This window comes from Chaetodon trifascialis, chromosome 3 (assembly GCF_039877785.1).
Source record: "Chaetodon trifascialis isolate fChaTrf1 chromosome 3, fChaTrf1.hap1, whole genome shotgun sequence".
NCBI classification, from domain to species: domain Eukaryota; kingdom Metazoa; phylum Chordata; class Actinopteri; order Chaetodontiformes; family Chaetodontidae; genus Chaetodon; species Chaetodon trifascialis.
This window is the reverse complement of record NC_092058.1, coordinates 11,481,233-11,496,994: the sequence shown is the minus strand read 5'-3', so window position 1 is coordinate 11,496,994 and position 15,762 is coordinate 11,481,233. Positions and strand designations below refer to the sequence as shown.

At 42.3% G+C, this 15,762-nt stretch overlaps 1 protein-coding gene across 1 annotated transcript in view; it reads right to left on the bottom strand.

Moving 5' to 3' along the window:
- Positions 1 to 15,762, bottom strand: part of poc1a (POC1 centriolar protein A) — a 37,343-nt gene that overhangs the window by 6,112 nt on the left and 15,469 nt on the right. Inside the window, exon 10 of the mRNA XM_070959010.1 lies at positions 4,045 to 4,317. Within this exon, the coding sequence (XP_070815111.1) occupies positions 4,045 to 4,317 (273 nt within the window). The remainder of the gene's footprint in view (positions 1 to 4,044; positions 4,318 to 15,762) is intronic.

Genomic DNA, 15,762 nt, shown 5'->3' with positions numbered 1-15,762 from the left:
AAGCAGGAAAAAGATGAACTGAGGCTACTCTGGTAGTCCGGGGGAATTACAGAACAGAAGAAAATCTTTCAAAGGAACAAGTATGAATAATAGACTTTTTGTTATAGCTTTTTACCCCATGAGACGAAGACAGAGAGAGAGAGAGAGAGAGAGAGAGAGAGAGAGAGAGAGAGAGAGAGAGAGAGAGAGAGAGAGAATATTCTTCATTCAATATTCTTAATAATTAAGAGGGTGAATGTGAAAGAAAAGGACATGTGTGGGGTGTGAGAGGACATGTAAGAGCGATGAATCATGAGACAGAGGCAGAGGAAGCAGAAAGGGGTATGGGGGTTGAGGATTGGGGACGGGGGGGCGCAGACGGGTGAAAAGCAGCTAACACAGCAAACTGTGGCTTCAGAAGCTTCGGCCTAATGTTGAATAATTCATCACCTTCCCGCTCAGTCTCCTCGACCATTAGAGTTACAAAGAGGAGTAATAGTGAGAAATAATGCTGGGGAAAAGACTTATGAAGGAGCAGGAATACGGGGGAGAAATAAATATTGTCACTTCTTCGGATGATGGGGTAGTAACTGACATCGTTATTTTAGACAAAGGTGAAGAGAAATTAGAAGAGATTAGCACTGCTCCCACCTCGACATTATGAAACAGCATGACAGCATTTTGAGTCCTGAGAGCAGAATTTTAGAGAATTAACAGCCTCATGAGCGTCAGACTGAACTAAACCAACCTCTCTCCAGATCTATAATCTATATTAAGCAAACCTGACTTTCAGTTCAAGAGAGGCTTCTGCATGCTGGAGCCATTTTTGTGCCTCTCAAACCACCGTTTCCTACGTAACTATTTAAAGTTCCAGTGGTCTGAATGAAATTACAACATAATGCAACTAGTGGCTGTCTGAACTGCACTGCGTTCTGCAGAAACCACTTTTTTTTTTTTTAACTCTCATCAACAAGCTGCGTGTAAAACAGCAGGTGAGGTTCAGGTCACTGGTCCGCCGGTGTTAACATCTGTACGGGTGGAACATAGCGTGTTGAAGCCTGTACCGCCGAGCTATTTGCAGCATGCTTATTGATTTTTATGCCGGCTTCAACACAAGTGCTCTTGTGTAATTCACTGCGTGGATTCTCACACCAATCTGAGATTCGGTTTCATGTCCCATTGAACACCTGCTGTAACTTAAAGATGCCCTTCATTTACATTTAATGTTACAACAAACGCATTAAATGCATCTCCTTCCTCATAAAACAGCTGCAACATTTTTTAAACATTTTGAAACAGGCGTTGTTAAAACTATATTCGCTATCTTTCAGTCTTATTTGCTCTTGCGCACATTATCAGCACATGTGGACCAGTGGATTAATGCGAAGCCATTGGCAGGACTGTGAACTGTGTCCACTCACTCATAGCGCTACTAAAGGGCAAAAGATCTCTACTCCACAGAGTACCTTTACACATTTGACAGTTTGTCTTTGCTTTGTCATTTTCCTTCCTAATTGTTTATGTGGCTTTTTTATTTTTGTCGTTTTTAAATTAGTTGGATACGCAAGTCTGAAACCCAGTCCCATAGTAAAAAAGCCTATGAAAACACAAGTTACGAGCCACATGAGGGATAACAACAAAGTCCTTTACTGCGCCGACACTGCTGGAAGTGACTGAAAAGCCACAGGAGAAGAACAATGCTTTTTCAGTGGCAGCCTTAAGATGGTCATAAATTGACATTTACAGTAAATACTGTATACATAAAGACAGCTCTACATAGACCACCATATATGCTTTCCCACCAGTCATCCCAGTCTGATGACCTAATCTAGAAAAGACATCATCCATGTTTCCACTCCTGAAAAATTCAAAGCAAACAACAAAAGAGCTGAGGGATAAAAGCAGACGCAGACAATCCATCTGGTATCAGGGTTGGGGTACAGTGTGCTTGAAAGGAAAAGGTTGACACCATCCCCCTGGGAGGGGTTAGTTGGCTGCCTGGCTGCCCTAGGCCAATATTAAACGCTCCCACATGCTGGACTGCAGCTTGAAAGGAGACGAACGAAAGAAGGGGGGGGGGGGGGGGGGGGGGCAGAGAGCAACCTTTGACAGAAACACACACACATACAAGAAGTGTTTCTGCATCTCTGCATGGCCATTAAGCATTTACACTTACTATCAGCGAGTGAGGCAGAGTGCTGCCAGCACTCATATATGAATGATGTCTTTTCCTCAGGGCACATTCACAACCTCCAGCTAAAACTCAGCGCGCACACACGCACGCACGCACGCACACACACACACACACACACACACACACGCCCTGCGCTCTCTCATTCAGCTCCTCCCATCGCTCTATCTTCCTGTCCTCCACCTCTTCCTCCTCACCTGACTCTATCTCCTCAGGGTGTTTCTTGTTTCTCTCTTTTCAACCATTTTCCTCAGTTCGGTTCTCACAGTAAAGACGCTGTTTTTGGGGCGACATCATTCAGCTGCTGATTCATTATTGGGTGATTCTTTTGGTGAACCGCTCAAACTAGAGAAAATGTGCAGCAGTTACAGAATAATGGGAAAAAATGTAAATAAACAATTTAATTTAAACACTCCCCGGCCTGCAGGCGCATTTGGATCGGCACGAGGAATAAAAGTTTAATGCGATTATTTCAGGAATGCACCGATCTTAAAACTAATGGGTGATTCTTTCCAATATCTGACATCCACAGCTGCATATGATTCACAATAAAAGCCTTCTGTGGAAATGAAGGGATTATGGCTTTTAATCGTGTGCAGAGTGTTCATTTACAGCATCTCAACAGTGAGAGGAGAAAACAGCCCAGCGGACAGACAGATAAATGAGAGAGGTGCACTGAAGTGTGGTCAGGTGCACTTGCTGCAGCCTCAGGGACTGCCTGGGAGTCAGGTCAGCTAAATTAAAATCAGCAACAGCAACAAAAAGATGTGCTGCTGTCCATTGCACTTAAAATTCACAACTCTCATTAATACAAGTTGCAAAATCAACAGCTGCAGGTATTTCTTTCATACTGGATAGGATTTTAGTCAATGTCCTCACAGTACTGCATGATGGGGGAGTATACTGTTATAATCATTTCCCCCATTGGATTTTGAATTTGTTTTCAGGTCCAGAAAAGCATAAGTGACCCTCGATCATGACTGAACCACAACAGTGCAACTGGGCTCCAAATATTTTGGAAACCCGTCTTTCTCTGGGCCCTGTGAAGTCTCCTCAGTGTTTACATTGAACAGGTTTTTTCTCAGTCCATCACATCTTTAGCTGAGTACATGATCCATTTCCAATAGTGCAGTCTCTAGAATAGCTGTTAATTCCAGATTGTTATCAGCATTATTGTGCACTTGACACTGAAACAGGACCCTGTTCCTGTTTTAATCTGCTCAGAATTTGATGCTAAGCTTCCAATTTCCCCTACCAGCACTCAGATGTGTCTTTGTCTCTTTCTGTCCTTTCAGGTGTGAGTCTGGTTGAACCGCTGAACATCATTTTGTACAAAAAAATTACTTTTATTTGCAAACTGTCCATACAAAACAACGTTTATTGTTGCGTGCGTGTATGAATAGATGATGCCTGTTAGAGGGTCAGGTCACCTATATTAAAAGTCTAATTTTGTTTTTGTCCCCTACAGAATGGGCTTTCATTTGTGGTGAACACTGCATCAAAACTACTTTTCGAAAACTTAATAGCCAGTGTAGCTTTTGCAAAGCAGCGACCCCAGACACCTCAGTGTGGAAAGGATCAGTGTTTTCATGGCTGCGGAAGAAAAACTCAAATGTAACTATGAATGCAAAGAATAAAACCTGCCACAGTTAGACACATCTGTGTAGAGTAAGTGTGCCAGTTTAATGCAGTACCAAACAGCTCGGGAGAGGTTGTTCTTTTTTAATACTTTTGTGTCTGAGCTGCTCAAATCATCTCTGGCCTGCAGGTTGAAAAGTAAAGGAAGCTTTTGTTCTGAACAGAGTGCGTGGGTGGCACAGACAAAGTACAATGCATGCTGTTTGCCATGAAAGATTAGCACATATTCTGCTTACCTGAGTGAGAATATCCAGTTGACCTATTATGTGTTCCAGAGTGCTGGCTAGACCGGGGGGTACGCCTCCATCTGAAGACTGTGCTTGAACCTGAGGTGAACGCTGTGGTAGGCCCTGGGTCTGTGTCTGGTGGGTGGAGGAGGAGTTGGTGCTGGGGTTTCTGTAGGTGTGGAAATGAGTCGCTCTGCTGTGGCTGCCGCTGCGACTGCCGCTCTGAGCGTAGGCGGCAGTGTGGGAGTCCTGTCCGTTAACATGTTCTGACGGTTCAGAAGCCTAAAAACAGAGAGGAAGGAGGGTGAGGAGTTGTTAGAGTCAGATGGTGCTTCACACACAAGACGGTGGATATATGACAGCCTCACAGTCAAAGAGAGCCAAAGAGATTAGTGCACATTACAGATGGTGACCATATGATCGGTGCCAAAAAACTGTTAAATAAAGACAGAACAAAGTGCTGAATTAGATCATTGATGAATCACAAACTGACTTTCTGGAGGGTCATCATATCAGTAATAGAATTCGTGCCCTGTTGAGACAGTTGTAGTTAATATTAGATCTCCTGAGACTTAGTCAGCCTGTAAAATGTATATATCATCATCAACAGTCTTTTTTCATCTCTTGCATGAGCAACATATTTCGCTCAGATGTCCATCAGGCTCCTTTTATTTGCTGTGTGTGTGGTCGATACCACAAACATTTGTGACTCAAATGTTTTTCTGACTACAATGATGTTCATCCTGCACTCACCACCGACTCCTGCTCCACACTACTGCACACACTGTGTTCAAATCTTTCTTTTTCATCACGGCTTTCATTTTCACTCTTGGTTTTCTGCCATCCTGATTTTCCGTATTGTAATTTAGCTCATTTCTGTGTACATGACATCCAATGCATGTCTGTCTTTTCTTTTATTTTGCCACAGAATGTGAGAGCACAGCAAGACCTTAAAGTGCAACTTGAAATTGGAAACCAATCGATGATGACTCGGCTTAAATGAGCTTTGTTTCGGCGAAGGAGCCAGACTTCAGAAGGGCTACGGAGTCAAAAGAGGGAAACTGCTGACTCTCTCTTTCTGTCTCTCTCTCTCTCAAACACACACACACACACACACACACACACACACACACACACACACACACACACACACACACACACACACACACACACACACACACACACACACACACAAATTGCCAGTCAGTCTGCCTCCTGTGTTGTGATTAATTCAATGAGACATAAACACATGAAGGTCAGTGACCACATCGCTCCATCACCACGACTATGTGACTAAAAACTGTGCACACATCTATAGTTTTTTCTTCAAACGTCTGTCTGTCTCTGTAGACCTCAGTCTGGTCGTGAAGAATGGTGTGTGTGCGTGTGGATCCGTCCCAAGACAACATCTCTTCTCGATCCCGGCGAGTTAGACAGCAACCGTTGTACTCATCACCACGCAACAGGAAATCTATTCACACTCAGCTAAACATGTTTAAGACTGCAGTGTCAAGCTGTGCCGTTCCTAAATGAAGCCAGATGAGCGGAGCTGTCAGCTGTCACCTGGCTCTACACGTTTGCCACAGACGGGGGTAATGCATACTGCCACAGTGAAACCGGCAGCGATCCCCTGCAGTCATGTACAATGGGCTGTGAGATGTTCCTTTATGTGATCTGTTCCTTTGTCACCCCGTGTCAGCCCTGACGAAACAAAACAATATTTCCCTAAATGTGACGCTCCTTGACTGAAACTGTATCAACACGACTGACAAATGCGACAAAGTCTGAAACTGTAGCCTTTGGATATTGTATGAAAGAATAAGACAATACAAAAGAGGTTAGTCGCCAGCTCTGCAAGAAAGTTTAATATGTGAAAATGAGATCACGCAGCCAGAATCAATTGCATGCTGAGGAAGGAAATGGAAGAAGAGGAACTCAATGCCCTTCAGCGCGTGCCACCAACTTGCAATTGGTTCAGCCCTCAATGCGTTCTCAATACGCTATGCGGTGCACGCCGAGGCTGAGCAACAGAGGAGAGAAACTGTCCAATCACTCAGCTTGTTGTTTTCTTTCGCTCACGATTAAAATGTACCTGTGATATCCTGCACATCTGTGTTTGTCTATCAGCCATGTCACAGCTTTCATGCCAAAATGGTTTGCACTTTAGCTGCGTGGCATTTGATTGAGTGAACAAAGCAGAGAATCTGTGGATTCATCTGACCTGCTGAATGAGAGCAGAGGTGATGGATACTCCTTCACTGCCACTGTATACAGTAAAAACCTCAGGTCAGTATGAGAAAGAGGGACATTGACGAGGATGCTGAACTTGTAAGATGTGCTGGAAACAGGGAAACAAACAGAAAAGAATACGACCGCACACTTCTTGCTAATATTCTGATTCATTTTTTTCAAGGATCTAACCGAGTCAAACAGCCACACTTTCCCAAGGAAAACAGGGCAGACAAGTGACGCCAATCGGTGTGGCAACAACAGCTCGCATTGGGCTCGAACTGCTCTGCCACCCACACGACCCAATTATACTGTTTTCAGTATGTGAGCATACCTTTTGCAGCCACAATATCAAAATACTGCCATATCATCGCAGAAATGATTCCACTGAAAGATGCTAAATAGTTATATGTAATGACTGCACCGATAATTAATTCACATTTAAGTGTGAACTATATCATCAACATGAATCATTTTACAGAAGCGTCACGCCATAATAATTTGTAATCCCGAAGAATAAATACAACACAGCATCAGTCAGTTTCCTCATTTTGTCTTTCGCTGCTGTGCTCGATTCCTCTGCCGCTCTCATGCAGTGATCATCTGTTGGTGGTGGTACAAAGACAGGAGGAAAGAGAGAGAGAGGGAGGGCGGGAGAGAAGAGACAATAGAGCAGTTCTGCTGAGCCTACAAGCTCCACCAAGACTGGATTAACTCTTGTTGAGAGTTCGACTTATAGCTTTGTATTGAACCAGCTGCTTAAACACACAGCAAGCGCTGGTCCCCACATAAACACACACATGCTCATCTAGAAAAGCAGTGGCAAACATGGATGAAGACATATGTGCACACAGAAATCTGCTAGTTGGGCGACACTGGGAAAAGGTGCTGCTGAAGAAAAGAAGAAAGATGCTCATGTTATCTTTTTTTGAAACACAACAAACAAACAAAAATCCTGAGGAAAAAAATATTCAAACCAAAACTTTTTTGTTCACACTTTTTCGCTGTTTTTGACCGGTTTTTCACCTTTTGCACTCATTCTCAAGTCAAACTGGCAGTGGACAAGCTTTTTGCTTTAACCTACAGTATCATTATGAAGTAAATGTTGATCGCAGTGTAAGAGCTACAGAATAATGTCACCATCTATGTTTAGACTGGTTCCTTATAATCAGGCTGACTGGATCGATCTGATTGCTGATGTGAAAATCATCGGACAGAGAACACGTAATCAGCATCATTTTCTAAAAACATAAAATAACATGATACTAACATTTCTCAACACTTAGTAAAGAATTTCTATCCGTCATGTCTCCATTATAAACTAAACAAATAAATAAATTGAATGAATGAATGAAAGAATGAATGAATGAATGAATGAATGAATGAATGAATGAATGAATGAATGAATGAATGAATGAATGAATGGATAAACAAGACTGACTTTTTGTGGTTCTTCACTTCATGCTGTAACGTCGCACAGCATATCCTGGGTTACGCTGCCACCTAGTGGAGATTTAAATACACTATGCTACAAAGTATTCAAACAAACCTATAAACAAAAAAAAGAATCCCTATCGGCTGTGTGTTGACCAATACGTCAAATTTCTGCCAATCGGTATAGGCGACAAAAAAACGCGACGAGGGCATCCCTTCTTAGGAGCAAAATTTTTTCTTTACATCAACAATCAAAATTTTGCGAAATCAGACTAATTACGAGCTGTTAGTCTTTCAGGTTAGTCATAAAAAAGCAAACTTAGTTGTCATTTGCAATCAAGCAGTAAAATGGTTTCTACAGAGTACCACTGTACCTTACAATATACAGTCCTTTGCAAAGTGACGTGTACACAGCGAGGTTGACACCAAAACAATATACCGTTCTGCAAACTCAACCCGTCCTGTACCACCACAGTCATATGTGGGGGCCAGGGTAAACCCTGATATGCACAAGCGCACACACACGCAAACACAGTAACCACTCTCCAAATGAATCACCTGGAGTGGAAAAACCAACAGTGGAAAATTTCCTGAGGCCCAAATTAAACTCTTCTGACACAGCGAGCCATCAATACACCCTACAAGCTGCCTACAAAACCATTCGTCATGCTACGTGCACACACAGTAGGTTACCCACCTGAAATTTTCTGAGGATAGAGCAGAAAAGTGACGACAGGTGAAACATGCATATGCCTCAGCAGCTGGTTCCTCAGTCAGTCTTAGTCTTAATTGGGTGATATGCGGGTAAAAAGGGCCGAGTCAACAACGGATACCCAGGTACCCTGAAGACATTTAAGAGTATGGCTGTCTTTAATTAAGATGATATGACTGGCGTTCACTGTTGTATATCCGACCCTGTGCGACTTGTTGCATTCAGCTGGCTTCTATATGTGAACAGCGGCGATGACTACAACAGTAACATTAAGAGTTTCCAGTTGAGAGGGAGCACAAGTCACGCCGCTTAGTCAGCGGGTACTATGTATTCAGCTGCATTATGGATAACAGACCTTTCCCTCAGCGGACAACTGGACTTGTCAAGCACACGTGTAACTAATAAGACTGATCTTTGCTACATTTCATGCATACGCACCAGTACCAGAGCTCTTTTGTTATGGCTCATTGGCTTACTGGCACGTCTGACAGAGCTGTCATTAATCTTATTAGTTACACCTGTGCTTGCCAAGTCGAAATGTCTGTAATTAGAAAGGTATATTGAGGACAGTGCTCCCTCAGAAAACAGAATATCCTACACTTTGACAGGATTTTTTTCTTATGAATTCAACATTGGTACAAATCACTAGGTAAGAAGAAATAACACCAAACAGTGATTTGAAAGAATCCACTTTGAAGTGCAATAGGTTTTAATATTAACTTATTATAATAACTCCAAAGTATCTTAAGCTGTAGCAGGTGAAAGTTTAAGATGGCAACTCTCCGATAAATCGGTAGTTAAGTAACATTAAATAATATTAGTCTTGACTCTTGCCTGGTTAATTGGCCTTTTTCACAGACGACACACTGACATGAACAGTAGGAGCACCACGTGTCAATAATAAATTGAATAATGGCCGAATTCCATTTAGCTGCCTCTGTTTCAGGGTCACTGTCACACTGCATGACTTACTGGAGCACTTGAATAGAACAGAGCCATCGTTATCAGTAACCTCTGATTTTCCTACTATTAAAAGTCATAATGTCCGCTGTAAAAAGGCCATTATTGTGTTCGTACATTTACTAATTGTAAAAACGAGTGGGATGGGTATTTATGCTGTTTATAAAAGAACAAAATAAAATGTCAAGTCTCTTCTAAGTGACCGCCTCTGGTCAACTTCAGACAGGTAGCTTGGCAGATATTAAATGTAAAAGACAGACAGCTGATGAACTGAGTTGGCATAAACTCCCACTAAACTTGCAGTCACACAGCATCGTTGTTTCTTTAAGCTTATCATCTTAAAAGCTCTGAATTGGGACCTCTGGGATTCAAAGCTGAGACGTAGCCACTCCTGCCAGTCTGAAGCTAATGTTGGCTCAAGCATCTACAGTGCAGAGCTGTCAACATTAGCATCAGGGGTTGTGAGTTTGATGTCAAAACACTGTCAGATGGAATTTAGCAGCAGTTTGTCATTATTACATAACCGTGAAACTATGCAGCTGCAAACTATGCAGAATCTGATACATTAGATGAATGCAACTTCTGAATGTTATTGACAAGCCAAGCTTAGCTGAATTCACTGCGCTCAGAAGAGAAGCATAAAAACACAAAAGAGTCTCGCTGCCCTCCGTTTCCACAACAGTTCAGTCAGTTTTGTGTAACTGTGGGCAAAAGTTCATTGGAAAATTTAAAAAGTTGTTTTTAACTCTACTGTATCCTCACTACAAACGCTTTAATGTAAAGACAAGCGCCATACATAACAAAAATAAGGCCCTAGATGTGTTGCTACCAGCTGTTGCTAATTAATAGGCCTCACAGTTTTAACTGACTATTAAAAGATAATGTCTATGTTCTGCCCGCCCTTTCCTTTACATTACTCCGAGCACAGATGGCAAAGCCGGTGATAACAAATCTTGTCGTTCTGCTATGGAAGAAGCCTTATTTTGTACATTTTGCCCAGCGTGGAAAAAACCTCCACAGACATAGTAAATATTTAGTGAGCAAAGACGATCCATCATACCTTCCCTCTGACGCTTAATCACATTACAAATTAAAAACACAAAATAAACAGTGTGTCTCCCTTTGATTGAATAGGTAAGGCTGGAGGGTGTGTGCGTCATAATATAACATGTAGACAAATCTTATCACCAACTGACATCTCAGCTAATTACACTGGAGCAAACAGTTTATGACAAGCTGCTAGTGATGCTGCGTGATGGATGAAGCCGGTGATGTGACTCAGCTCTGACTTATGCTTCTGGACCTGGTTATAGCTTACAGAATTGACAAGGGAGGGTGTTTCCCACTAAAGCCTTTTATTAATGCTCCTTAGTCAACTTCTCACTCTCATTTTCTCTCTGAATGCCTCTCTCACTCCTAATCTCTCTCTCCCTGCTCCTCCGTCTGTCTGCCTCCATTTTTCTCTCTTTCTTCCCATTTCTCCTGATCTCTTTTAATCTCTCCCTCTGTCTTGAGTGTAACCTGGATCAACAAGGGTCTGTTAATGGCTCACATATTCTCTCTTTTCATCACTCTCATGCTTTTGCACCTCAGTTTTGTTTTTTCTCTCCAGTGTGCCAATATCGCCTAGCTCGCTCACGTGCTCACCCTGTTTTCCCACTTTCCTACCTTTCCCTCTCCTTGTTCCTCGCTGATGTTCTCTCGCTCCACTGGACCATTAAGCTCTCTTTAACTCCACTGCTATCTTGTCTTCCACACTTCCTTGTCACACCCCCTGCCTTTCCCTCCCCTGCTCGCTCTCAGTCCCCTGCTGTCAAATGCATTCAACTCACGCTGTCAGAACAAGACCACCTGCCTTTCCATACCAGCACCTTGAAGATGCACACACGCAACCACAAACACTCTGTCAGAATATGCAGTCTACAGTGCAATGCTCTGAGGTCTTAAATACATTCGTGCATCCACTGCTGTCGAGTCTTTAATTAAGGAGAGTGCCTGTAAAGTTTGGCCTGCTATAGCACAGCTACAGCAGCCTATTAGCTCTTGTAAATGCGTAAAAAAAATGGTGGAGATAGAAGTTCATACAGCTACTGCAGTCTCAGAACCCCCTCCCCGCTCTCCAATCCACATCCTAAAGCTGAGCCGAGCAGTGCAGTGATGTGTATGTGTGTGTGTGCGTGTTGAGCTGTGAAGGGAAGCCTGCTGTGAGTGTGCAGCTCGTCTGTCTGCACACGTGAGTGGGGAGAAAGACCCAGATGTGAAGCTAGAGACAGGAAGGGGGGAGGGGGGTGGATGGAGGGATTAGGGCGGATGTGATCAGAGAGAGCTGATCTGCCTGTCAGCAATGGTTGGCACTCACTGACGCACACACACACACACACACACACACACACACACACACACACACACACTGATGCATCCCTTCTCACACACTGAAACAGGGACACATAAAGATTCGCTCAGCTGTGTTGAGCACAGAGAGAGCCTGACTGAACCACACACACTCTCAATCTTTAGCTGGAGAGACCTCATTTTAAAGCTGGCTTATTGTGTTTAACAAATAGGCCTACATGTTCCTGGTGTAGTGCCCATCGCTGGCAAATTACCAGGGAGCTTCACATCCAAGTACATTAAAGGATCAGCATATCAAATTAGCTGCTTATGAAATCCCTGTGGATTTGATTCTGAGAGGGCAGCAGCCATGGGTGGCCTTTGCCTCCGTATGAATAAACACAGCATTACTGTCTCATTAGTCAATTTCTTCCTGGTGAAATGAATTATAGCCAGTTGTGTGTAATACTGGATGTACGACATAGCAAAGAAGGACAGTTTTAACACCTAAGTCACATTAGCTGATGTTGAAAGAGACTAGGGGGCTGTAGTCCTGCCCACTTTCCATGCCAGCCCCTCTAAAACGAGCCTCAACTGTGAGATTTTCTGTCTGTTTTAAAAGCCAGACAAGTGTTTTCTATTTACTGTTTTTTTGGGGAGGATGTAGATTATGGTGCTGTTGAGCTGTATTGTATTATGACAGGTATTTCTATTATTCTGTCCACCTCAATTATATCATAAGGATGGGCTTAATAAAAGAAAAATCTCTGGAAACACAGCACAGTTTAACAGCACTGCAAAGGAAATCCTTCAAAATGAAGATACACTGAATGAAACAACAAAAACTGAACATCATAACCTTGATAGCGGCCTGTACGGTCTGCAAACACTAGCGTGTCCAGTGTGCTGGGTAGTGAGGAGCAGATATAATCGAAGTACTTCATCACTACAGGGCTGACTGTCACTGGGCGGTACCCATTCAGACTGGTCTTGCTTTCTCGGGCACAGGGAAGATGGTGGACTTCTTGAAGCACGTGGGCACGACTGATGAATATCACTGAACACTGGCGCTAGCCGGTTGGCACATTTTTTGAGGAACCTCTGTACGGTCCTGCTGCTTCCTTGCCCTCCTGATGTCATGCTCAGAATGGGTGATAGGTGGGAAAGGACCTCCAGTGACCTCTCCTTTAGCTGTTTTTGCCTGCTGGTTGCCGACGGCTTCAAAGTGAGCAAACATTCTGCAACTCTCAATTTCCAATTTTTGCATATGAAGTGTAATCCTGAGTGTAAACAAGCTGATAGTATTCACATTTTGTGCTTCACTTTAATTAGTTTGCAGTCGGGCTTCGCAAGCGGCAGTAGTGCTGCACAACTCCTTTCACGGCTGCTTTCCGAAAGCACATCTTGTTTACTATATTCTGCTCTCTAAAATATGTCAATTTCTAACATCACATTAGACCCACTTATCCGGTATCACAGCACCTCTCTCTATTTTATACTCTCCTTTTAAACTCATAAAACCGTTGAATACTCTTTCCAAGAGAGAAGAAAACGCACACATTTAGGCGAGCTGGTGACATTTTTCTCCTCTGTGCTTCCTCTCTGGCAACACGTGTCTGGGACTTGCGGCAGTTTATGAGAGATGAAAGGGCCTGTATTAATAATAAATTATGAATGGCTAAATTATACATGAAAAGGAAAATCTAGGAAGCTGGCACTTCCAGGTGCAGTTACTACCATGACTTCAACTGTAATAACTGGCAGAAGACATTTCAGATACGAGGATGAAAGAAATGTCATTGGCGGGAAATAACTCGGGTTAATGAGGTCAGTGTGTGTGTATGTGCACACACTCTATATGTCAATATTATTTGAATGGTAGTTGTAGCAGTCAAAATATTTAATGGCTACTAGCAGGAATTAGCGAGAGCAGAAGTCAAATACCAAAGCAGTTATTGTTTCAGTCATTTTAAACGTGTATTTTTAATGACTTGATGTTTCAATTACAGCTGAGTGACCCCTGAGGACATGATGCCTGCCACTGAATTACAAGCTTTCATGCTAACAGGAACATAAGTAACACATTTAACATGTAGAAGACAACATAAGATTAAAAAGGGTGGCTGGTTCTGATCTGTCTCCATTTCCTCCACCAGTCAAATCTAATATGTAGCAACATAATCAATACAAGAAACCTGATGAATCTCATTTGGAAATGCTGGAGCTCAACATTAAATTTATGCATGCGTTTTACATTCATAGCTCTGTGCTTTGAATCAGCCATTCACTCAGCCATTGAACTACTTTGTATGCACTTTATCCACATGTTAAAAAATTGAATCATTACCATCGCAGACAGGAGACCAATTTTCAGAAAGAACCCGTGATTGAAATGTGTAAATCGACTGTGCATATGCATTAAACATTACGCTGCACACTATACTACTGTCCCATGTTTAACCCTCACAGTCAAAGCAATATCCACAAAATGAACCAGGTGGTTACAAAGCTGTGATTTTTATTGCATTCATCTATATTGCCAGTGCTTAAACACTGAGGTAGCTGGGTAGCCTAAAGACTGTAAAAATAATCCATTCATTTTATTCCAGATTCAACTAAACTTAATTTCTCTATAAAGACAAAAATCTGCCAATGGAGTGAGATAGGACATTACTGAAATAATACATGACATGAATTGTGTAAAGGAAATAAAAAAAAGTCTTATTCTCTTTTGCCCAATTGGCCATTCTGACTGTGTCTGAGTAAAATGTTAAAGTTAAATGTGCTGATACTGAACTGTCTGACCAATACTGCATCATATCATTTGATGTTTCGTGGGTTTACTGTTGGTTAGACTCAGAGACAACCGACTGAAACAGTTTACCTAAAATTTACATTTATTTGGAAAGCTTTAAGAAGTCTCAGTTATGAGAATAAAACGCAGGTTCCAACTTTAATCAAAGTGTCCCTTTTTTACCATTCCAGCGATATTCTTTCTGAGTTTGATGTTTTTAACAGCAAATATCATCTCAGATTTTCTGAATGGTAAAACAGAATTGATGGTGCTGATTGAAAAGGCCGTTTTCTCTCACAGCAAAAGGAAAAATGAGTCACATTACTGATGAATGTCAGCCATGCATCCATTCAGCACGGTACAATCTCAGTGGTTTAGGTCTGACACCGAGTGATCTAAAAACAGCACATATCATTTTAACAAAGACGTCATTTACCACCAAACAATCCACCTAAAAAGACTCAGTGAGGGATTGAAAGGGATTTTGATTCAATAAGCAGGTTCAGAACTGCATTCAGATTCAGTAAAATGCATTCGAGCCCCCTCCCTCCGGTCACAAGAGCTGGACTAAACAGACCAGAAATCCATCAGCACTCTCCTAAAGCTTTCTAGGTGACTCTTGTGATTTTGAACTGAGAATCTGAAGCTGCCAAAACACAAGTCAAATACATCAAATATAGAACAAATACATGTTCCATCACTAAAAAATGCATCTGTGTTTCAGATGATAGAGAGCCAACAAGCCTCACTTGAACTGTCTTGCACCTCGTTTCTTAATCAAGCAGATGTGAAATAAATTGCTGAAGCTTCAGACAGCTGTAGAAAACCCATCATTCCCAATGAAAGGGTTCAGGGGGGTTTTACAAGAACAGTAGTTCTCAGAAGAGGAGAATACGCTTCATACATTGCACTAATCATCTCTCTCCTCATGGTCCAACTGCCCATTTTCTAATCACCCTTTGAGGCACGTCTGTAATAATGGCTGTTGAGTGGAAGAGCTATTAAAATCCATTTACCATCCTGTATCACAGCGGCGAGAGAGAAAGGCAGAGTCACACAGAGAGGAAGAAAAAGAGGCCCGAGAGGTTCATGGATGGCATAAAGAACACGGGTGTTTAAAGGACATTAAAAGCTATGCAGTTACACTGTTGAATTTCATGTGAAAGAGCTGCTAGAAATAATCACCCTCGCATGGTAACGCTGCTTAAACACTTGCTTCAAAATATTGATGAATAATAATTCTGCCATGTTGAAGCTCCCTGATAGG